This window comes from Schistocerca piceifrons, chromosome 1 (genome assembly GCF_021461385.2).
Source record: "Schistocerca piceifrons isolate TAMUIC-IGC-003096 chromosome 1, iqSchPice1.1, whole genome shotgun sequence".
In the NCBI taxonomy this organism is placed as follows: Eukaryota; Metazoa; Arthropoda; class Insecta; order Orthoptera; family Acrididae; genus Schistocerca; species Schistocerca piceifrons.
Window position 1 is genome coordinate 389474402 of NC_060138.1, and position 25194 is coordinate 389499595.

General features: G+C 38.1%; 2 protein-coding genes across 2 annotated transcripts in view; one reads left to right on the plus strand and one right to left on the minus strand.

Moving 5' to 3' along the window:
- Nucleotides 1-15988, plus strand: part of LOC124726532 — a 35960-nt gene extending 19972 nt beyond the window's left edge. Inside the window, exons 4-5 of the mRNA XM_047248465.1 lie at nucleotides 8502-8777; nucleotides 15896-15988. Of these exons, the coding sequence (XP_047104421.1) occupies nucleotides 8502-8777; nucleotides 15896-15988 (369 nt within the window). The remainder of the gene's footprint in view (nucleotides 1-8501; nucleotides 8778-15895) is intronic.
- Nucleotides 15009-25194, minus strand: part of LOC124787095 (sphingomyelin phosphodiesterase 4) — a 205221-nt gene continuing 195035 nt past the window's right edge. Inside the window, exon 13 of the mRNA XM_047254312.1 lies at nucleotides 15009-16085. The gene's annotated coding sequence lies outside the window, so the exon portion shown is untranslated. The remainder of the gene's footprint in view (nucleotides 16086-25194) is intronic.

The window sequence follows — 25194 nt, forward strand, 5'->3', positions numbered from 1 at the left end:
CAGAGAAAAACGAATTTGTAGAGTGTACGGAAGAATGGAAGCAGTTGTAAAATGTAGCGCAGTAAGTGTATTGTGTTTAGAATTGCCAGTCTAATATAATCAGAGCGGAGAACTAGCCCTGAGCAAGACCCAAGGAGCTGGGTCTTCCCCATGGAGGGGAACAGTGTCGTGTCGCTACCCAGTTTTTAGAAACATTTTGTAAGGAAGCCACTGCTAAATGTTGCAATAAGCACCTGCGGGCTGGTATGCACAGTGTGGCAACAAGTGGGTCAGAACAACAAATACGCTATAGGATTGTGAGACAGGCTAGCTGCTTCGCTATATCTGCACCACTCAGCAGTAATAGCTGGAGTGGGCGGATGTGACACCACACCAGAGCAAGACCCATGTTGTGAGCTATATGACCAGAAGCTTGTGAATAGTGCAACAAATGTCACTCAGAGCCATGTAAATAGCTGCAAATTTTGAGGCAGATTCATTTGGAGTCCAGTAGCACCACCCCACCAGGATGCCAGATTCACACTAGATGACTGGGCACCACCAGTGGCAGCCATGAGTTTGAGTTTAGGTCAGGCCAGCTACTGCCTGCACTGTCTCCTTGTGGGACTCGATGCCACAGCATCACGACCTGCTGTCGCCAGACTCCTGCCAGGGGGCAACAGGTTGCTTAGTGCAGCTATTCCACAGAGGAACACCAACACTGCTGAAGTGGGAGAATAACGCTGACATCAAGGCCGTGGGCTGACGTCAGCATCACAGGACGCCTATGTGTGAATCTCTTCCCCAGAGCAGAAGCCAGCCACCTGCGGATCGATGCTGGCCAGGGTCACCGGAGCATGGCGTGTCTTCCTCGCATTAATAAAGACATGACATGTATATGAAGTTGAATAAATCATTTCTTCCAACCAGCAATGTGTCACTAGGCCTGCCAGCCCATCACTCCACCACTTACCCTGCCAAGGGCCACCTGCACTCTGCAGTTAGTACTTTCTTCTGCCAACCAGTTCATTTGTGTCTTGTAATCTGAGTTGCCATAAGGCTACTGTTCCACCAGCCTCGAAATTAAATAAGACTACCTGCCAGTCTTGAGAGAGCACTGCTGACTGTTAGCACTTACATCATACCCTGAAGATTTTTGTGGTGAATACTTAAACAGTTCCAGCCCGACATTTGAGTATTCACAACTTTCGTGGAAAACTGCCTTTCTGCACATGACAGACCGTTTCACAGTCCTTGAATTTGTCTCGTAGATGTGAATTTGTTAATCTTGTAGGAGAATCAGTCACATGTTAATGTTTCCATGCACTCTGAACCATAGCAACCTTCTCAAAGTTTCAGTCCCACTTAACAACCTGCAAAATGCTCTTCAGAGCTGAAATATATGGCTTCCATACCTGGATTGATGATTTTACTGCAATGTACTGAGGAAAATTAAAATGTACTTTTTCCAGAAATTTAATCTTGTTGATAGGACAATAAATTTGCTGACAGTTCAAAACCTGCATAAAAGCCATGGGTTTTGTGGAAATCTATAGAATGAGACACACTGTGTCCCATATGGGTTGCCTCCATTTATCTGACAGGCTGTAATTTATGTACTGTGTGAACAAGTCATATTAAATAAATTACAAAACTGTGCCCAGCCACATTAACTGGTTTACAATCTACAAGTCTGGCTGAGTACTATTTGGCCATTTTCAAGTGGTGACTGTCTTTTGGTTGCTGCTACCAACATTATATAGCTGCATGGCCTTCAAATGACATCACTGATGCTCACTCCAGCACCATATAAGGTGCATTGCACACCTGCTTCAACTTTCCGAAGATTAGGTTCCAAGCACTGCTGCTGCCCTATTTATTGAGGGTGTCATCACAAATTTTAATCTTGATCACTTCTTTTGTGATGCTATCCCAGAAAGTATTAGTCTGTGTAATAACAGGTGTCTTGTCGAATGCCATACAGTGTCCGTTTTCTAGAGCAGGCTCTGTTACTGCTGATTTCCAGGGTACTGAAAGAAAAAAAAATCTCTTGTGCTCTTCAACAGCATGTGTAGTCAGTCCGACATAAAACTGTCCACACTCACATGGTATTTTATGTACTCTTGGCATTCTGAGACCTATATCACCGTTCACAGGCCTCATGAGCTGCCAAATGTTTACTGCAGCCCTTATGACCGAATCAATTTTATGCCTCTCTAAGAGAGTCTAATCTTTCTTGTTACTGAGCCACAGTATGGCAAAATTGCAAGATTCTTCGTGTCCTCCTTGGGGTCCTTCTGCTTTTGTTTTTTCATAAATAAGGCCTGCGAAATCTAGTGTTTGTTGTAGCCATTTTCCTTGAATACTTTCTCTAAGTGGATCAGTTCCTTCGGCAGGTTTTCAGAATATGGGACAGCCTCCACTCGAGGCACCAAAGTCCTCAGAATAGAATGTTTCTGCACCAGATAGTGATAGCAGATATCAGTCCACGTGGGTGGGTTTCCAGTAAACACTGTGGCTGAGACACCCATTTGCTTTATGGCAGATGAGGACACCAAGGAATGGCAAGGCACCATCATGAACTTGATGTTGTCAAGAATAACGTTGATGTAGTCCAAGAATTCTCCGAGCTTCTCACATCCATGACACCAGAAAACGAACATGTAATTGACAAAATGAAAAAAAGCAGCTAGGCTTTGCGGGAGCTGTGACCAGGGCGATGTCCTCAAAGTACTCCATAAACCGGTTGGTTATAACTGGAGCTAATGGGCTCCCCATTGTGACACCATCCTCTGGTTAAAATATTCCTCATCATACAAAAGATATGACGACTTCAGAGTGTGCTTAAATAAATCCATAACAATGTCATCAAATAACAGAGAGACCAAATATATAATCCTTGATGGGAATGAACATGAATAATGACACCACATCAAAGCTGACCATAAAACCACCTCCTCCAAGATGCAGGCTTTTAATTTGTCTGATGAAGTCGGTCGTATTCTTAATGGGGTGCACACAGTGACCAACGTGTAAGGAGGCTGTCCAGATGTTTTGCCAGTCTTTTAAGTCAGCGATCCAATGGTACTCATGATAGGATATGGATGTGTGTTCTTCTTGTGAACCTTTGTAGCACAATACAAAGTAGGTGGTTGAAGTGCCTGTGGGAGGAAGCTTTTAATGACATTCTCTTCCATTGAAGACCTCTTAATAAGCACCAATGTCTTCCTCATTATTCTGGATGTTGGGTCCCTTGATAATTTTCGGTATTTCTCCTCCTTTAGCATCCACAAATCTTCGCATCATAATCGGCTCGTTCTATTATGACGGCTGCCAGTAGCAGAACATGCTCTAGAAAATAGGCATTGTCTTTCATTCAGTGAGACATCTGTTATTACATGGACTAGGTTAGTGTCATAAAAGAAGCATTGAGGTTAATATTTTTGACAACACCCTCAATGAAGACAGTGAACTGTAGCTAAGCACAGCTTGGGACCCAGCCATCGGAAGGTTGAAGCAGGCATGTTGGGCGCGCAATGAAAACATTACCTTATATGACATGGGAGAGAGCACTAAAGACATCACATAAGGCAGCATGACTATATAAGGACAGCAGCAACCAAAAGACAGTCACCACTTGACAATGGCCAAGGAGTGCTCAGCCAAAATCTTGTGGATTTTTAACCACTTCATGTGGCTAGAAGCTTGAGAGAATATTATCAGTACATTTCACCACAGAACCATGCATTCATAAATTACAAAACTGATGTCTCACAATAAGATGAAAGAATATTAACCCCTATATATCATCTGGAACTGTTTGCAATAATAAATAATCAATTAGCACTGTAATGAGGACAGATAAATAAATACATACATATAGTCCTTGAAACCTATAAAATACCAGTGGGAAATTTGATTGGAAGTGTTATTTATTGTTAATATAGATCATAATTTCTTAATGCAGAGGAATGTCCACATGTTTAATAGTGTTGAAAATGATACCACTCTTTAGAGGATATGTAATACATTTCTTCTGTACCATCCTCCCTAGATTCGTATCCATATAATAATAATAATAATAATAATAATAATAATAAACCCACAAAACCAGCATGGCAACACAGGCTACAGATCAGAATAGAAAAACTGAGAAAAGACATCAGACAGATAACACAATTTATAAGAAATGAAATATCAGGCAAAAAACGAAAAAGGTTAGGTAAAATCTCACAACAAGAAGTGATAGAGCAATTAGATGAAAAGAAGCAGAAATTACAAGCATTGGCCAAATGACTTAGAAGATACAAAAAAAGTGAAAATAGAATGAAACAAAACCAAACATTCAACGCAAACCAAAAGAAATTTTACCAGACAATAAATAACACACACACAAAAATAGACAATCCACCAAACATAACAGACATGGAACACTTCTGGAGCAACATATGGTCAAACCTGGTGCAGCATAACAGGCATGCATGGTGGATACAAACAGAAACATCACATACGAGATGATACCACAAATGCCTGAAGTGATAATTTTGCAACATGAAGTCACCCAAGCAATTAATTCTACTCACAATTGGAAAGCCACTGGAAAAGATAAAATAGCAAATTTTTGGCTAAAGAAGTTCACCTCAACACATTCACATCTAACTAAATTATTTAACAGTTAACATTGCAGACCCATACACATTCCCTGATACACTAACATATGGAATAACTTATCTGGAACCGAGCGAGGTGGCACAGTGGTTACACACTGGACTTGCATTCGGAAGGACGACGGTTCAATCTCGCGTCCGGCCATCCTGATTTAGGTTTTCCGTGATTTCCCTAAATCACTCCAGGCAAATGCCGGGATGGTTCCTCTGAAAGGGCACGGCCGACTTCCTTCCCCATCCTTCCCTAATCCGATGAGACCGATGACCACGCTGTCTGGTCTCCTTCCCCAAACCAACCAACCAACCAACCTAACTTATCTGAAACCTAAAGATCAAGCAGACACAGCAAACCCAGCTAAATATCGCCCCATAACATGCCTACCAACAATATACAAAATATTAATTTCAGTCATTACACAGAAATTAATGACACATACAACACAGAACAAAATTATAAATGAAGAACAAAAAGGCTGTTGCAAGAGCATGAGGATGTAAAGAGCAACTGATAATAGATGCAGAGGTGACATATCAAGCTAAAACTAAACAAAGGTAGCTACACTACGCATACATTGATTACCAAAAAGCTTTTGATAGTGTACCCCACTCATGGTTACTACAAATATTGGAAATATACAAAGCAGATCCTAAATTGATACAGTTCCTAAACATAGTAATGAAAAATTGGAAAACCACACTTAATATCCAAACAAATTCAAATAATATCACATCACAGCCAATACAGATTAAGCATGGAATATACCAAGGAGACTCATTAAGTTCTTTCTGGTACTGCCTTGCTCTGAACCCACTATCCAACATGCTAAATAATACAAATTATGGATGCAATATTACTGGAACATACCAACACAAAATCACACATTTGCTATACATGGATGATCTAAAACTACTGGCAGCAACAAATCAACAACTCAACCAATTACTAAAGATAACAGAAGTATTCAGCAATGATATAGTATATATATGGCTTTTGGAACAGACAAATGTAAGAAAAATAGCATAGTCAAGGGAAAACACACTAAACAAGAAGGTTACATATTGGATAACCACAGTGACTGCATAGAAGCGATGGAAAAAACAGATGCCTATAAATATCTAGGATACAGACAAAAATAGGAATAGATAATACAAATATTAAAGAAGAACTAAAAGAAAAATATAGACAAAGAGTAACAAAAATACTGAAAACAGAGACAGCAAGAAACAAGACAAAAGCTATAAATACTTATGCTATACCAATATTGACCTACTCATTTGGAGTAGTGAAATGGAGTAACACAGACCTAGAAGCACTCAATACACTTACACGATCACAATGCCACAAATATAGGATACATCACATACATTCAGCAACAGAAAGATTCACATTAAGCAGAAAGGAAGGAGGAAGGGGATTTATCGACATAAAAAACCTACATTATGGACAGGTAGACAATTTAAGAAAATTCTTTATAGAACGAGCAGAAACTAGCAAAATAAACAAAGCAATTACTCATATAAATACATTGGCTACACCATTGCAATTTCATAACCACTTCTACAACCCTTTAGATCACATAACATTAACAGATACAAAGAAAGTAAATTGGAAAAAGAAAACACTACATGGCAAGCACCCGTATCATCTAATACAGCCACACATCGATCAAGACGCATCCAACACATGGCTAAGAAAAGGCAGTATATACAGTGAGACGGAAGGATTCATGATTGCAATACAGGATCAAACAATAAGCACCAGATATTACAGCAAGCATATTATTAAAGATCCCAATACCACAACAGATAAATGCAGACTTTGCAAACAACAAATAGAAACAGTAGATCACATCACACGCAGATGTACAATACTAGCAAATACAGAATACCCCAGAAGACATGACAATGTAGCAAAAATAATACATCAACAACTTGCCATACAACATAAAATAATAAAACAGCACGTTCCCACATAATAACAAACCTGACATCATACTCACCAATAAAAAGAAGAAATTAACACAACTAATCAAAATATCCATACCCAATACAACAAATATACAGAAGAAAACAGGAGAAAAATTGAAAAATACATCCAACTGGCTGAGGAAGTCAAGGACATGTGCCATCAGGATAAAGTTGACATTATACCAATTATACTATCAACCTGTAGTCATACCACACAATATCCAACAGTACATCAACGCAATACAGCTACATCCAAAGGTATATATACAACTACAGAAATATGTAATTATTGATACATGTTCAATTACCCGAAAGTTCCTAAATACAATGTAACATATACCGTACAGTTAAAAGGAAGTCACGCTTGATCAAGGTCTGCGTCACTTTCCATTTTTAACCAGACATAACGTCTGAGAAAGGAAAGAATAATAATAATAATAATAATAATAATAATTCAACATTAAATTTTGTGCAATACCTTTTATAATAATAATAGTAATAATAATAATACAAAAATCATAAGATTATTCTTTGGAATTAATCAAGTTACAGTACTCAAGTTTAGAATACAAAAAATAGATTTTTATAGGTACATATGCAAATCCAATAGTGTTTTGAGGTTTCAAAACATTTTACATATATAACTATATAGTGACTGTATCACAGCTTATGGTTGTTTTGCAAATACTGTAACTTAATTCTGTGACACTGATGTCCTTGCGAAACTGAGTGCAGTTGCAATGTAATACTTGTGCTTGGGTTCTACACAAAAATTTTGTTACATGAAGATGAAAAATTTTTCAGGTGCATAAATTTTTGAGTCACAGCATATGTTGCTTAACTTAGTACTAGAGAGGGCTTGATAGTTTGAGGCAGGACACTGGCTAGCTTCAGACCGCCATGTTAGTCTGTTTGTTATACTACTGTCGTATGACTATTTAGACGACATTTTAATTTAATTTTAGCACTGCTCTGGCATAGATCACACGTGACTGAGATAATGTATATTTTGACTTGTGGCACATCCCTAATGGTTTCTCTACACAATGGAATCTATGGAGCATGAGTCACCTATGAATCTATCACAAAATAATAGTTATGGATCCAGCACAAACTATTGTAAACTTTGGGGAATACCTGATAAATAAATAATTACCTTTGTGGCCAGTATATTTCTTGATTTCATGCTCTTCAGTTTTTTTCTTTGGAGGAATGTCAAAAGTATGGTTTATGTTTTTTGAACTGCCATAGCTGAACTGCTACCTAAAATCCATTATGCATTTCACAACATGAAACAGAAACCTGCCCAGCTTGACATAACTGGATGGTCAATACCACAGTGGTATTAACCAAGTAATGAGGCTCATGCCATAATGTTGGAACATTTGTAAATTTATTCAAATGTTCCTTTAATTAAATGTGTTTTGTGTCCAATTGTTATTGTTCATTCTCAGAAACTTATGGGTGTCTCATCAGCATAGCTGTTAAATAACAGGTTAAAAAAGTCATTTTAAGTAACAAAAAATGATCCACTGTGAGTGTGTCTAATCATTTTGAAAACTTGGTCTGTGAAATCTTGAAGATCTCTTCAAAATTCAAATCCTGATTTCAGTGACCATACACTCCTTTAATGTGTAAAATAAACTAGTTTCTGTGGTTCAAATCTCACCATTAATCATGAAGTTTATTTTGTGTTTTCTCTGTTATAGCATGACAAAGTATACAAAATCAGTGCTCAGAGAATCTGTATGCTGTATATATACTAAAAGAACAATAATTCACTATGTAACAGGTTTCAGAGCCAGATGTTTATAATGATATATTCTATAAAACCTTTCATATGGACATTGTTACAAAGACATCAAACATCTCAATTTTCCAATACAGGTAGATTCATCTGTGAATACTCGCGGGTCACGATGTGACATCGATGAGCGTTATCCCGATATGAGCAGCTCTCGGGAATCCCTTATGGATCTGGCTAATGTGGTGAGTCTGCCACCAGTGCCTGAGGACAGTCTTGGAAACTTCTACAAACTTGCTGTCAGAACGTCTAGCCTGTCATCACTGAAAAACTTCCGCAAAGTAAAGCTGTGTTTGCAGCGTGCATCCTCTGAGGAGGATGAGGACAGTGAAAGTGAAGAACACAGCTTTGCTTCATCGGTAAGGTTTTTAACATTTTCTGCATTTACATCTGGCAACTAAATATTAAAAAACAATGCAGTTATAATCTCACTTGCTACATACACAAAGCAAAGTAGTACAATTGTTAAAACACTGGGCTTCTGTTTGGAAGTGAAGTTGAGATACCTGTACAACCATCTGCATAAAGGTTTCCTGCAGCACTCCCAAATCATTTAAAATGAGTGCCTGGACAATTTCTTCAACAAGGCCACAGGCAATTCCATCCCTTATCTCTGAGCCAGTGTTCCATCTCTAATAACCACATTGTCAAAGAGATATTACATTTTAACCTTCCTTAACTTTTTAAAATTGCCATTTTATAGCTTTGCAACTGTTTTCCTTGTATCAACAGTTGGCTTGGATACATTTTCATTCCTTATGGGGCACCTGTATCCAAGTAATATGGTTACTTCATATATATAATTTAAACAACTTTATTAACTGACACAGTATCTTAAATGAGGATAACATTTGAAGCACAGCAACTCAATAGCACGTAAAAGTGTGATCTCTTCAAATGATAACTGGACTGATAATAAGGAACAAAAGATTTTCATACATGTTCATAAATCACTTCAATTTTTTGCTCTGGACTACAACATGATGTATATGGTCAATATTCATAGTTCAGGGGCAATCCTTGAAACTGTAAAGGCAAGTGACATAACTATTCAGGGGCATCTGTATTTAAATGTGCTATCACCCTATTGGTCTGAAAATAAGCCACATTTTTATTCAAATTTCACCCTAAAAAAATTAGGGTGTGTATTCTATCCACTACGTTGTCTTTTCACAAACCTTTGCTGTAAAATTATACTCTTTTACAACAATACAACTAGCATCAGTTGCAAAAACAGGTGACAAGGCATTTTATTACACAACAATCTTTTACCTGTATTTTGTTGGCTAGATCTACCAATATTGTTTTGTTAGCTTACAATTCAGTTTCAGTTGTATACTGGAAAGAAAGCCTGTTTTGTGCCAATACAAATGATCATTTTAGTGAAAAAGTATCATCACACCAAGGAATTCAGCACTCATTCAGGGGACAGACATGTGGCAAATATCTGAAACTTGAAGCTAAGGTTTTTTCCCCAAGTACAAAATAAGAGGAAAGATGGGATACTTATCTCACAAGAAATAATCCAACTGACAGCCTTGGAAATCACAAGAGCCTTAAATGTTCCACAAGGAGGATTCTGTGAGAGTATAGGTTGGTGTCATCATTTTAGTGGAGAAATGGCCTTGGTCTCTGGTGAATTACTACACCAGCACAAAGAATGCAATCAGGTTTCCAGGGGAAACTAGTTAACTTCAAACTAGTACGGCATACAGTTGCAAAAGTGTCACTCATACTTTATTCATCAGATTGGCTAAGCTGACAGAACACCAGTAATTTTTTTACATGCTGAGCAGTGTGACAGTAGGCATGAAAGAGGCAAAAAGTATCCCATTAAGAGGAACTGTGAATGAAAAAGAGAAAAATAACTGTGATGTCAGCTGTTACAGCCAACGGGAGAAAGTTACTCCATTATGTCATCCTGAAGAGAAAAAGCTAGATGCAAGAAAACCTTCCTAAGGGCGTAGTGATTCACTGGCAAGAAAGGCTTGGATGACAGTGCAACTGATTGTTGGCTGGCGGATGATTAAAATTCGTCTGGATTTTGTACCATGTCATTGTATAAAATACTTCAATATTAAAGTTAAAACCAACATTTCAACCATATTACAGTGCCCTTCCTCAGGGAAAGACGTAGTTATGTCGACTGGCTGTCCACTGTATGAAATCACAGACCTGTGGCGCAGCTTGCTAAGATAGCCATATTAGTTTTGGATCCTTTTAAGGGACATCTAACTTCTGAAGTAAAAAGATAAGCTTGCTGCATGAAAGACATACTTTGTCATAATACTCAGAGGAATTACTTCAAAACTATTGGTGTTAGATGTGGCTATAAACCATCCATTCAAGGATAACTCTGAAAAATGTATTCAGATTGGCCCCTGGAAGAAGAATATACCCTTACACAGTTTCGTAAGACTAAGAAGCCATCAGTCACTCTAATGTACAAGTAGATTCTTGCTTCGTGGGCCTTCATATGATCAGAGTCTAGCATACAGGGGTTCAAGAAATGCTGCATAGGAGGTAGCGAGGATGGGAAGAGACTGAATAAATGATGGGATTGAGAGTAATGAAGCAATTACAGTTTATGACAGTGGATATGACAAAGTACGGTACCAGCACGTTAGATGCCAATGGGTAGTATCAGATGTTAGAACAAATTTTTACATGCTACCCATGTCTTACTTATACGTAAACTTCTGGTAATTTTTCTCTCTTCAATAAGAGTTTAGCTTATTTTCACACTCAATGTTTTTTTTCTTCCTCAAAATTTAGAGGTATGGCTTATTGGGCCAATATGAAATATAATGTAACTTATAGCAGAGACTATCATTCTGAGGATTTTTTCCCAACTGTTTCTCTGTCCCATTTGCCTTCATTCTTTCCTGTTTGGTGCCTTTCTCTCTTTTTTCCATCCATAATTTCCTGTTTGATTTGTAAAAAATAGGTACTTTGTCTGCACACAACATGCAGTGATACAATTCCTATGGTATTATGTAGTAATGGTCCCATCCTAGTGATTCACACAGCAGCTTACAGTCTGCCCAGATGACACACGTCATGTGTCTTTTTTACTACTTCTCAGAAATATTACATCTGCTCACTGCACTTCGTGATTTAGTAGCCTTACCCCCCACCCCTTACACACACACACACACACACACACACACACACACACACACACACACACACACACACGCTATCTCTCTCTCTCTCTCTCTCTATCACTTAGACTCTACCAACCTGCTGTCTTTTTACGCTCATTCACACTTGTTACCTAAGTCCCAATATTGATGGAAGTGTTATCTGACCATAAATTTTATTTTGTCATCAGTCATAACTACCATTATTCACTTTATTTTGCAGCTCCACTATACTTCCCACAAAATAAATTTTATTTTTGCTCTCTCCTTACTACATTTGCTTCATTTATTTAGTTGTACATTTTCTTTTTACTCTAACCATCAACCATGTATCCTTGCTCTCTCCACCTACCAAAACACAGAAAAATTTGCCTACCACAAGCAAACACTCAATTCCACATACTCTTTGTACCTTGCTGATTAGAACAAATGTTACACTGTAAAAGATCTTTGGCAAAGCTTCTATAAAAGCTAGGACCACGCTGACAAAGATCTCTTACACTGCAATACACATTTAATCCACCCATGGTAGGCAACCCTCCCTCCCAACCCCTGCAATGCCCTTTTGTCATAAATCACCTTTCTGGTGCAAATCTTCAATAACCTCCAATTTATTCATCAGATTATAATCAGACCAAAGCTAACTTTGAACCCTGACTATTTCAGTTAGTACCCATTTACAACTGTGATCCTCCCTGTTGCCAGCTAACTATAACCTTATTAACTTACAAAACTTTGCAATCAGTTTCAGTCCACCATCATAAATCTCATCTTGACCCAATTATTCACAGTGCACACCACAAATTTCACCTGCCATGATGAATTACATGATTATGTAGTGGAGGACTTCTACCATACACAATTACAAGGCTTGCTGGGAGCCTCATTTATGAAGGCCAACATAACCTACAGTTTCTTCTCAAATATCCTCTCAAGCATCTGTATCTATCCCTTTACATGCTTCTCAAGATCCAGTCCAGCATCATATACATCTCTTTGCACTGTAGATGCCGCCTCCCTGACCAATGTCCCACTGGCCTTAGTATTGTCATTACCTGCCTCCTGTCTGAGATTCAGGATCAATTTCTACTTCTGAAAGTTCACCTGTTAGCAAATCAGCAGTACTGCGATGAGCACTAATGTCAACATTATATACCAAGTTGTTTGTGCAATATCTTGTGTAATCCTTTATAGCCACTCGAAATCTTAAACCCCACACCTAGTTTAGATTCAGTGTTGACATCCTAATGAACTGAATCAAGACTGAGGACAATCTATCTTCATTCTTCACTTGTTCTTTGGCTCAGTGAGCCATATTCCTGGATCTTGTTCTCCACCCCTATTCATGTCTAACCTACAAATCTCTAATAATAGGGTGTGATCATGTAGTTCCGATCCACTTCAGTGAAATAATGGATGTATTTACATAATACGCATGTGTGTTCTTTGTCAGTCTATGTATATATTTCCTCTGCACTTCAAAATGACATCCATCCATTTTAAAGCATTGTTCCCACTGTTGAAGAGCAGGGCTTGAAACACCCCCAATTAAATTCCTTTACTGGGTTTTGTGTAATTTATCGAAGCCGCCAAACAGTTAATTATTATGATTATGTAACCGTGTGCTTAATGGATGAAAGGCTATCTGTTTTTCTGCTGTGGTTTCGGGGGGTATTTCAACCGAGTGCGGCTGTTTTGCAACTGACTAGTGTAATGATTGAAAGTTTGTCTATTATTAAGGACCACAAAGGTTGCGATGTACAAACTGATAAATATTTCCTACTAACACACAAATGCTGAGGCAGTTGCTACCTTCGCCTTACACGTCTAATTACGGTTATCTCTTTTAACTGATTGCTGATTTTCAGTACTTCGTCACACACAATGCTGATGGGTAACATTCACAACAATCCTCACTGCAATCCATGGTTGTTGCTGGCCGACGCAGTTGATGCGAAACACGTAATTCGGCACTTGTCACTTTCTGTTTCATATCACTCGCGAATCAGTATTAGTGAGGGTCAACCCCATGACGATCAGGGGGACGTGCTCACTCGTCATACTCCGATGAATCTTACCGTTTACAACTCACTCGACCACCATTCTTGCCCGTCTCTCCAACAACACCGCTCGCTCAACACTCTCTCATACTACTCCACACTCGACACACTGCCTACTGCAGCGCTTGACAATCGCTGCTATCGACCTGGTTGTCGAATACTAGCATCTATGTTTGTTGGATCACGGATCCCTTACAGGGTGAATACATTTTGAAGAATAACTTGTAAAATATCCCTTACCTTTGTTTTGTACACCCTTCACTTTATGAACCCCAAAGTGAAAAAATCGAAGGGTGTCATACCAGATGAGCCTGATGGCCATAATCTCAGTGAATATCTATCTATTGCAATGTTCCCAACGCCGTAAGTTTTTTTTTTCTTTCAAATCTGGATTTTCTCTGAGCCACAGATACTGGATATTATTTAGCTCACCTTTATTCTTGACCACAGATATGACAAAGCTAGGATTTCGTCTTCTGGTTCTGTAGTAGAAGTTGGCTGTCATGAAACTTAACACAGTATGCAATTGCGTAAATAAATATGCTGCTTCTCAGATCTGTGTGCCATATATTCTCTAAGTACCACACAATTGACTCTTTATGATAAACAGTTCTTTCTACAGGATAATTACAAGGGCTTTATAACTCATTTATGAAAGTACACATCAACTTGACAGATCGAAATATGACAACAGAGTGAACATATTTTACAATCTTTGTTTTTTTTTTTTTTTTTTTTTTTTTTTTCCAATCAATATTAGCACATTCAACTGTGGATCTTGCTCCAGGGTTGATGCAATACTTCAGCCTGGGCCAACGACAATACATGGAGTGTACACAAGTGAACCCGCAGGTACTCACTCTTGCGAAGTTACAGCAGTCACCATCCCCCCTTGAAGCCATGTGTCATACCACTATGTGGCTCTCCATACGAAAAATGTGAAATAAAAAATACACGCCAGTTGCACTCTTCTATAAATTACATCATTATATCGTTTTATTGCTTGTGAGCATATTTTGTCAGAAAGGTCGACAACAGGTTACACATTATTTCAGCAGAGTATTACGTATTTCCCATTCAGTAGTAGTGTGAGATGACTTGCAGTTATGTTTGTTAACTTTATAGCAGATGTGGAATGTTACCTCATCAGTAAACAATAAGTGACTCATAGGTGTTCTGCTTCAGCAGCTGCCATTGACTCAGTGCCAAAAAGTCCCTAAAATATAGCTGCTTGATCCATAGACAGTATGGAAAATCTTGCACAGCCCTTCACAGACTGGAATTATTCTATCTGACCTTATTCACACAGATTTCCAGTGCCCCCTTCTGCACATAGCACCTCCTCCCACAACTTCTAACTGACCACAAAAGTGGACTGCCTTCATCATTTAGTATGTATCAGGACTGATCAAACTGAATCAGATTTGTCTCCAAGGCAACTACTCCTCATCCCCACTCCCCCTAAACTGTCATTTTACAAAAAAGTATAGACTGACCACTGCACTTTAAATTTAACTTGCAATAAGATTTGAATGAAAAACAACTCAAACTAAAATTCCATTAAGCACTGCTCAGTTATAAAATGAGTATATGCATACTTATTGGGAAGAAAGAAACAAGGATGTATCAGAAAGCCCAGATAATTGTAACAGATTTTTTTTACACACAATATCATTCACTGCTTTATAAAAATTTCTTTGGCTAGCAAATGGTTCACAATGTAGTCAGCTGTATAAAATGTTCACAAATGTGCTCTTCATTGATTTACACAACATTAAAATTTATGTATCAAAAATAAATTACATATCTGTAAAAGCACAAAACATAGGACCAGAAATTTATGTAATGTATAAACATAATGCAGTACACAACAAAACGAACTGACTTGTTGTACAAGTAATAAATGGTAAAATTGGTTCTTATAAACAATAAATAATGGAAATTCAAAGGCCAATAGTCACCTTCCCAGTGTCATTTAAGCTTGCTTACAGCCCTAGACATATATTACGTCAGTCATCATCACAGATCTTTTACATACACAATTCTATTATTACATCATTTTGCAATCATATTTGGGATAAAAAATAACTAATACATTTTAAAAAGCAAAAAGAATATTGTTATTCTTATATGAAGCAACATAATCAATGGATGTACCTTAACTCCAAAACTGTTACTTTGTGCACAGCTGAATGAAATCTCAAAAATAATATGTTTAGGTGAGGGCCTCAAAAAATAATGTTTTTATTACAACACTATCATTTTGTTTTGCAGGATGAGCAAGGAAGCAGTGACAAGGAAATGAGGCCAGCTTTTCTGTCGCAAAAAAAGAACATCATGCTTGGTAACATTAAAGAAGAAGTTTGAAGACTTCTGGCACTTGACACCATTTCCTGGTTTATTTTGTCTGCAAAAACATTAATGGCCTTCTGGATTTTTTTGTGGGCAACAGCTCCTAGATATACTGGAAGAGAGGAGAATAATTGTTGCAAAAATACTTGTAAATTAAGAAGTCAAATTATAAGGAAACAATGTTCACAAAATATTCTCTGTTACATGACTGCTATATAAACTTTATTTTATATCTAAACACAGCAACAAAAATTGTGACACAGATGTACATAGGAAATCATGAACAAGCCTCAAACTTCTCTTAGAGTGCTTTATATTATAGTTCCAAGGAAAATGCACATTTTGTTTTAGAAAAGTGTGCTGGAGGATATGTGATAACTCTAAACTACAATTTTAAAATTAACAATTTATAAAGGCTTCAAACAAATCATTTTTAAAGTTGTAGTTTAGAATTATCAAGACACTTTTCCAGCTTCTGACAGACTTTCTTACGACTGAACAGATGTATGAGGCATGTTCAGAAAGTAAGTGTATTAGATTTTCAAGAAATTACAGGATATTGTTGATACACTTGTGATTATTTTTACCATATACTTACCATCCTGTTCAATGCACATGGTGAGCTGTGACACAAGCTTCCTTACTCCCACCTCTAAGAACTTTCCCACCAGCTCCTTCCCCCACTACAGAGTCTCTTTCAGCACCTGCTCGTCTATTGAAAATTTAATTTTGTAGCTCAGGCTATGTGAGAACATATGTCATCATGCAACAAGCACACTCCTCCCATCAGCATTTCCCTCATTTTTGTTTTGAATGCTTTTTTTAAGGGTCTCAGTACCATTGTGCACTGATGGTCTCCCAAGGCAAAGATTCCACCAAAATGATGCCCTTCTAGTCCCAGAAAACAGAGGCCATGAGTTTTTTGTTCGATATAGTGGTTCTGAGTTTTTGACACATGGGGGAATTGGTGTGAAGCTAATGTAGCAACTCTTTTTGTCTCAGGAATGTAATGAGCTGCCTACATTTCATCTCCAGTCAGAAAATCCTCTTCTTCCAAATCAAGTTGCTCAAGAAACTCGTTGGCACTATTGACTCGATTTTTCTTGTGCCACTCAGTCACCTGTTTTGTGACCCATCTCATGCACAGTTTCTGGTATCCCATTGTTTCTGTGATTGTCTCGTATAAAGAGAGTGCCAGAGAGTTGTGGAAATATTGCAGAAATTTCATCTACTGTCAACTAGCTGTCTTCATGAACATGTATATATGGACTGGAATGATAAGTGAAAATTTTGTAAAATTTGTCCAAAGGCTGGGAATCTAATCCAGGTCTCCTGCTTGCTGGGCAGGTTTTGTTGTCCACAAAGCCACTTGGTACAGTGGTTCACACAACTCTACAGGTTACCCTGGCATGCACCCCTCCTTGATCCAACTTCTCATAACCACCCCAGTCTACTTTTAAATTCCCCCTTACACAGGAACAGAATTGCCAAGGCTTTCCATATTCTGGAATAGCACCTCAGCATTGAACATAATGGGGGATCCAGCATGAAACCCAGGTGCAGGTACTTATAAAAAATGAAATCTTCTTGTATAAGGGGGAATTTAAAAGTAGGCTGGGGCAGCAGTGAGAATTTGGATTGAGGGAGGCATGCCAGAGTAATCCATGCAGTTGTGTGAACCACTTTACTGGGGTGGCTTAGTGGCTAACGCACCTGCCTAGTAAGCAGGAGAGCTGGGTTTGATTCCCAGCCTTGGTACAAGTTTTCACTTGCTGGTTCAGTCTACATATACATAAAACCATATGTGTACAAGACCAGTAAAGTCTCTCAAATTGTGTCATTTCATTTTCATGAACAGTGTCCTTGATTTTTTGCACCAACTCATCAGACAAAAAGGTAAGGTCTTCCACTCCTCTGTTTGTCATGAACATTTGTTCTGCTTCCACTAAACTCCCCACACCACTTATACACACTTGTTCTGTTCACAACACCTTCACCACAAACAGTTTTGATTCGTGAAAACATTTCAACAGGTGTTCTTCCTTCCATGAGTAGGAAGCAAATCACAGCACATGACTCGCCTTTGGCACAAGTTCTTACCACACTACAATGCGAGTTTACACACTATCGTTTTCCTGCAGTGCTTGCTCTGGTGAGAGGATTACCCTCTACCACACAGTGTTGCCAATACTCAAATATCCATGGCCCATTATGGTCACAGTACACTTACTTTTTGAATATGTCTTGTAGAAATTATGCCAAGAACCTACTGCACTGTCACAGCTGGTGGAGAAATGACACCCTACTTGACATGTCTCATGTAACAGATAGGAGGGTCCTCACTGGCTGCCGACAGACTGGGGTGAAATAAAATAGCTCTTGGACCAAACACCACCACCACCACCACCACCACCACCACCACCACCACCACAACAACAACAACAACAACAACAACAACCTGTACTGTAGTTGAAACTTGGAGCTTGCTACACACGAGGTGAACCACCTTTGAGAGTCCAACATGGGAGGGAATCTGTAAGTAAAATTCCACCAGGAAGACTGAACTCGGATATCATGGGAATAACTTGAGATGTAATATGGATGAAATGGAACATTTGAAAATACCCCAGATTGACAGATGATCGAAATTTAGACTCAAGACAGGACAGATAAAAAATTTAGCAACACCCGATATAAAGTCCCTTAGTGGCCCAGGGAAACTGAACATTTTGATCGATAAGAGATTCTGATAACTGGACTCTCTACCGTATGGCGTTGTCGTGGTTACCGTGAGACACCGTTATACCAAGAGGAAAGGCGCGTCGATCTTAGAGCATGAGATATGATGACCTTAAGCCATTGACAACACACAACCGTCACGGTAGCACCTGATTCCAGAATAGCTGCAGTAGTTAAGATCTACGCACTATCCCCTGTTGACCAGGTCCCCAAAACTTAACTCGTAACTAGATCCCTTCAAAGCAAATTGTCATAACGATTGTCTATAAAGGCTTCGTACAACGAGAATAAATGTTACAGTTTATGGAATAATAACAGATACGACCAAACTGTCTTGTCTCTTCTGCTTTATTTAACATAACTTCGTTCACAGTTTCATTTCGCATTCACCACTCATTCACCGAAACCCTTTGATGAACAGTTTTGGTTGCTTAACACCAACAGTCAATGATAATGATACAGCTTTTCTCCTTTTTATAAATTGAAGCCCGCTCTCCGTGATATAATAAAAAAAAACCGATCTCAATACTGCGTCCCTCATGAGATGCGAATAGACTTATCCCGGAATTGACCGCCCTGTAGGTGTACTCAATTTAATGACCACACTTCGCTGTCCGCTATTTCGCGTAACTGAATGTCCATTTGTTAGTCTGATTATACACTGTAGCTATTTAAAATTCGCCCCTATATTTTTCACAATGCACAATTAGCACTTCGTTACTTGTTTTCTTTTTTTTCCCCTTCTAAGAGTAAACGGGAAAAAAAAGGATGCCGTATCATCGGCTTAGTCGATATAAAGCAAAACACCTTAATATGCCCAATTTTACCTCTTCTTATAGGATCGGCTACCTTACTCATTAATTTATTACATATTATTTCCAATAACGCTAAACAGGTATCGCCGTTATATTTTAATTGTATTCAAAAGCATGTTACTACTATTATGACCGACCAAATCGTAATAAATCGCGCAGCGTGCGTTTTTAACGATAACTTTACGCTATTCAAGTTCCGTTACAGCTGTCTTGACTCGTAATGTTACACGGCCCCCCAGACTGTGATGTCTTGAGGGTTCCAGACAGAACAGGCTTATTTTTTTTGTGTACTGTGACAGGAGAGGGTATTTGTTTCGGCGAATACACTCACTCTCAGATTCACTCAACAAGTCAGTACATACATTCTACAATATTTAAGTTGAGTTAATGGGCCTAGACAAAATGCCCTTAACTAAATTCCACATTTGTTTATAGGTTGTCTTAGAAACACTTCGCACTAATCACTTCATATTCACACCACATTTTTTTTCTTGGATGAAGTCCTCAGTTCTTCAACCGACTGTGCAAGGCAGGGATCACAGCCGGGTTCGACGATTGGCATCCTAGGCCAAAACCCTTATCAGGCCACTTGTTTAACCAGAGAGGATTTGGTCCTTTTCTTTTCCTCTTAATTCCACTTTTAAATCATCCATCCTCGCTGTTCGGTGAGAGGATAAATCGTATTTCAGCGTCGTCATTATTGCTGATACCAAGAAGGTATCTCATGGAAATCGTCGGTACATTCTTTAATTTTCTTTGTAAGTTAGTATAAGTATGTATTTATCCACTGGTGCTTTTATTTAGTCAACTGAGTGTAGTCTTGGTATCATTCAGTGTTTCTTGAATCTATATTTTGCTCATTATTGATAATACTTCTTCAGGTCTATGTGAGGGAACAAGCCTTTAATTACATCAGTATCACAATCTGCCAGGAGGTAGCTCCCTTCATGAGGTATTTTCATTATTTTATATGGACCTGTATATAAATATTGCCATTTCTTATTCAGTCTTTTCCTGGTTGATGCTTTTGGGTGATTTCTCAATAAAATTTCTTCCCCTACATCATATGTGACTACTTTCTTCACATTTTTATCAAAACGGGTTTTTCTCAATTGTGCTTGATGCTTCAGGTTTTCGTAGACCTTCTTCACCATATCTTCTTTCTTGGTAATCTTTTGTTCTATCGCAGGTAATTTCTTCATCCATTCTGGCACAATACTTTCACCAAATACTATTTGGTTAGGTGAATAACCTGTCGATAAGTGTGGTAAGTCATTATACACTTTCTCAAATTCATAAATCAAATCGATCCATTTATAATGTTGTTTGGGTATGTACGTCCGTAAAAATCGGTTCAACTCTCAGAAGATTCTTTCAATCGGATTTCCACAAGGGTAAAATCTTGAGATGTAAATGTGCTGGATTCCTTGTTCTTTCATTGTGTCTCTCCATACTTTGCTTGTATAATAAGCAGCGTTGTCTGTCAAGATCATTATAGGTTTGCCAAGCTCAGTTATATAGTTGTTGATAAATTTGCGTAACATGGGTCGAACGTGGAGATTTTTCAAAGGATATAATTTCACATATTTTGAAAAGAGATCATAGAAAGCCAATACATATTTGAACTATCCACGTGTCATGGGACATGGCCCACAGACATCACATGACACCAACATTAAAGATTGTTGTGGGATGATAGGATGTAATTCTATCTTCCGACAATAGTTTATGGGTTTCGCCTTCTGACATATTTTGCACTTCTTAATAATATTTGTAGCTATACGTCCCAAATTTGGATGATAGCAGTATTGTGCTATTTTGGCTGTACATTTAGCGGAACCAAAATGACCCAAATTCAAGTGAGTGTACCATACTAGTGATTCTAAATATTTATTTGGAACACAAACTTTCCAAACATCTTCTTCATCCTTCCTCCGATACAATATTCCGGATTTTAATTGATACTGTTCTTGAGAGTGACTTAGCGTTTTGCTTTCAACAGCATGCCTAATGGCTTTCCACAACTTATCATCTTCTTGCAGTTGTGGAAGACTTCGAGATAGCTGTGAAATCTGCCTCTCACAATATTGCCTTGATAAATTCATGACTTTAAAGTCAATAGTCCATTCTTCACACTTGTCGTCATTCTTTCTTTTCAGTAGTCTTGAAAGAGCATCGGCTATGATGTTGTCTTTCCCTCTGATGTATTTGAGCGTAATATCATATTCTTGCAGTAGCGAGGCCCGCCGGATTAAACGTGAATGGAACATCCTTCCTGTTAAAATAAAAGCTAAAGCTTTGTGGTCGCAGAATACAATGATCTTCTTTCCATATACAAAATAGCGAAACTTTCTAAGGGACCAGACCACGGCCAGTACTTCCAATTCAGTAGTACAATATGCACGTTCACAGCTGGAGACTGTTCTGCTGGCAAACCCAATTATCTTGATGGTACTGATATCTTCTGGATTGTCCATCTGGAAACGAGTGGCACCCAATCCTGTTTCAGAAGCATCCGCAGCAATATAAAAATTTTGATCAAGTCTCGGGTGATGTAACAGTGGAGCATTAGTCAAAGCATTGCGGATGTTATCAAAAGCTTGCGTGCATTCGGAATTCCACTCCCACATGACATTTTTTCTTAACAGCCGTAACAAACAGTCTTGGCTTCCTAACTGATTGGGTAAAAATCGTCGAAAAAATGAAACTAAGCCGATAAATGACTTTAATTCCGTTCTATTCTTTGGATAAGCACATCTGTTAATCGCATCCATCTTTTTAGGATTTGGTTTTATCCCTTCAGGAGTGATTATATGACCAAGAAATTTCAATTGGTTATGAGCAAACTTGGATTTTCTCAAATTTACAGTAACTCCGTATTCCAAAAATTTCGCAAAAACTCTTCTTAATAAGTCCAAATGTTCCTCCCAAGTTTCAGAAGCAATTAGCAAATCATCCACATATAAAGTAACTTCATTCAAAAGGTCTCTGCCCAGTACAGTATCTAATGCCGATATGAAAACACCACCGCTTATTTTCAACCCAAATGGCATGACAGTAAACTGGTAACTTCGGCCCAGAAAAACGAATGCAGTATATTTTCTAGATTCTTTCGATATTCTAGTTTGCCAATATGAACAACGCATATCCAAAGAGGTTAAGAAGCGGGCACCATAAAACTTTTGTACTAACTCTTCTAGGTTCTCCGGTCGTGTTTGTACAGGTATAATGATCTTATTGATCTCTCTGGCATCCAACACCAATCTGATGTCACCATTAGGTTTAATTACCACCACAAGAGGGTTACAATATTCAGAATCTGAGGGCTCAATAATACCCCATTCTAACATTTTATTGATTTCCTTTCTGACTACTACTTTCTTTGTCCATGGGATAGAATAGGAAGTACGACAAAAGGGTTTATGTGCATACGTCTTTATATGGTATTCAAAGTCTTTTATTATACCCGGACATTTACTAAAAATTGACTGATATGCTTCCAACAAGTAGTACAGTTCATCCCTTTGGATAACAGATAAATATTCTGATTCTAACACCTTTTCCTGCAATGACATTTTATCCATCATTTCTTCAGAACATTCAATAAGGCATATATCATACACATTTTCATCATCAATACTGACAAATTTTACCATTAGATTCATACACAATTGATTTGGAATTACTCGGCCCTTTCTCAGGGTGGTTGTCAAAACATTACCATTGGAATTAAATATACATTCACCTTTCTCTAAATTAATGATTGCACCGGTCTCACATAAAAAATCCAAACCCCAGATACATGGTACTGTCATTTTAGGAACAACCAGGAATGTACTTTCTATTTGAGCCCCCTGTATTGTAACGTCAACACGTACCTGTTTCACAACTTTTTGCATTTTTGCGCTGAACGTGCCAGACACGGTACATCCTGTGATAGGAAAAGTGGGCATTTTTACCCCTCGGCTTATCTGTTTTAAACAGTCCAGCGTCATGACACTAATAGTTGCTCCAGTATCAATTAATATTTCAACATCAACATTATTTATACTTGTTGGAATTATTGCCTGTAAAATTTGTCCACATTTATTAGAAATTTCAGGTTTTTCTTCAATTAATTCATTCCTTATATCCTGATCATTATTGTACCTTAATACTCTCAGTTCAAATTGATGCCTGCCTTCCTTCTCCTTTCCAGTCATCCTAGGAAGGCATTTGGTGACTGGTATTAGTTTAATCTATCTCGTTGAGTCATCGGTGGGGGTTCATGAACTTCCACAATCTGAACAGTATGATCCGAGTTATGGTATTCACCCCGTCGCACAATGGAGGCTCCTTCGCCCATTGGTATAACTCCTTGTGCTGGATGAGGATTCGAGGCATTTGTTCCATCCTGCCGATGAACATTATGCTTCGAATTATCTTCCCAAGGTCGAATGCAATTGGGTTCATCACTTGGGTACCTGTTACTCTTATTAATATCACTACTATGCACATTCGCGTCACCATATTGAGGTTTACCTCTAGCACAGTATCTCTTCTATATTTATTATAATTGTTGTTTTTATTGCAACCATAGGATGAAGATTGTCCACGCTCCTGTGGTGCGGGTTTGACCTGGTTTTCGGTATTATTATTATCATACGTTAAATTATTATTATAATTATTCGTATTACTATGAGTGTGAGTCGACATTTGATTACTACTCATTTGTCTTGCGTCTTCCATAATCATATCTATAGAGTCAATCACCGACAAGAATTGTTCTACATCGTGGTCAGGAACATTTATTAACTTTTCACGTATATTTATGGGCAACCTTCCCTTCAAAATTCTGATCACTTCCTTGGGAGAAATTGGATCACTCCAATAACGTGTCTTATTTATGTACTTTTCAAAATATTGCCTTAAAGTACTCCTTTTACTGTTAAAATACTCAGGTTGGTAAACCTCTTTTCTTAATTTCTCTTGTTTACTCGACGACCAGTATTTAGCCAAAAAAAAGTTGTTCAAACTCAGTGCAAGTATGGCAACTTTCACTTACTTCGGCGGCCCAAAATGCGGCTTCTCCGGTAATTTTGGATACTATAAATTGAAGTCGGTCGTGTTCTGACCAGCTACGCAGAAATATTCTTTTGAAATTATTGATAAAGATTTTCGGATGCAGGTTGTTCTTTTCAGTGGAGAATGTTGGGAATTGTCTACTTTTAAAAATGCTGTTCTCCACCTTCAAAGAAGACAAATATCCTCGCTGACCAAAAGAATCATCATCTTTACCAACCGAATCATCAACTTCCCAATGCAAATTTTCACCACAATTGTACTTCGTATTATCACATGTTCGGTTGTTTTTCGACCTATTCTCCGAACGTTCGTCCTCTGTCAACAAATTTTGTGATGAATTTCGTTCTAACTTCGCCAGTTTATGATTGGTTTCCTTTTGCCATTTAGGTAACTCATCAACTATTTTCTCTTTTATTTCCTGAATTTCGCTAGTGAAGAGCTTAATTAATTCATCATTTCTACTTAGGTGCTCATTGATATTTTCATTTGGCTGGGATCCAATAGTAGTCTTAACCTTGTCTACAATTTCATTTCCTTTTATTTCTATCCATTCAGTTAGATCTTCGTCAAGTCTTTTAGTTTGATCTACTAAATACTTGTCAA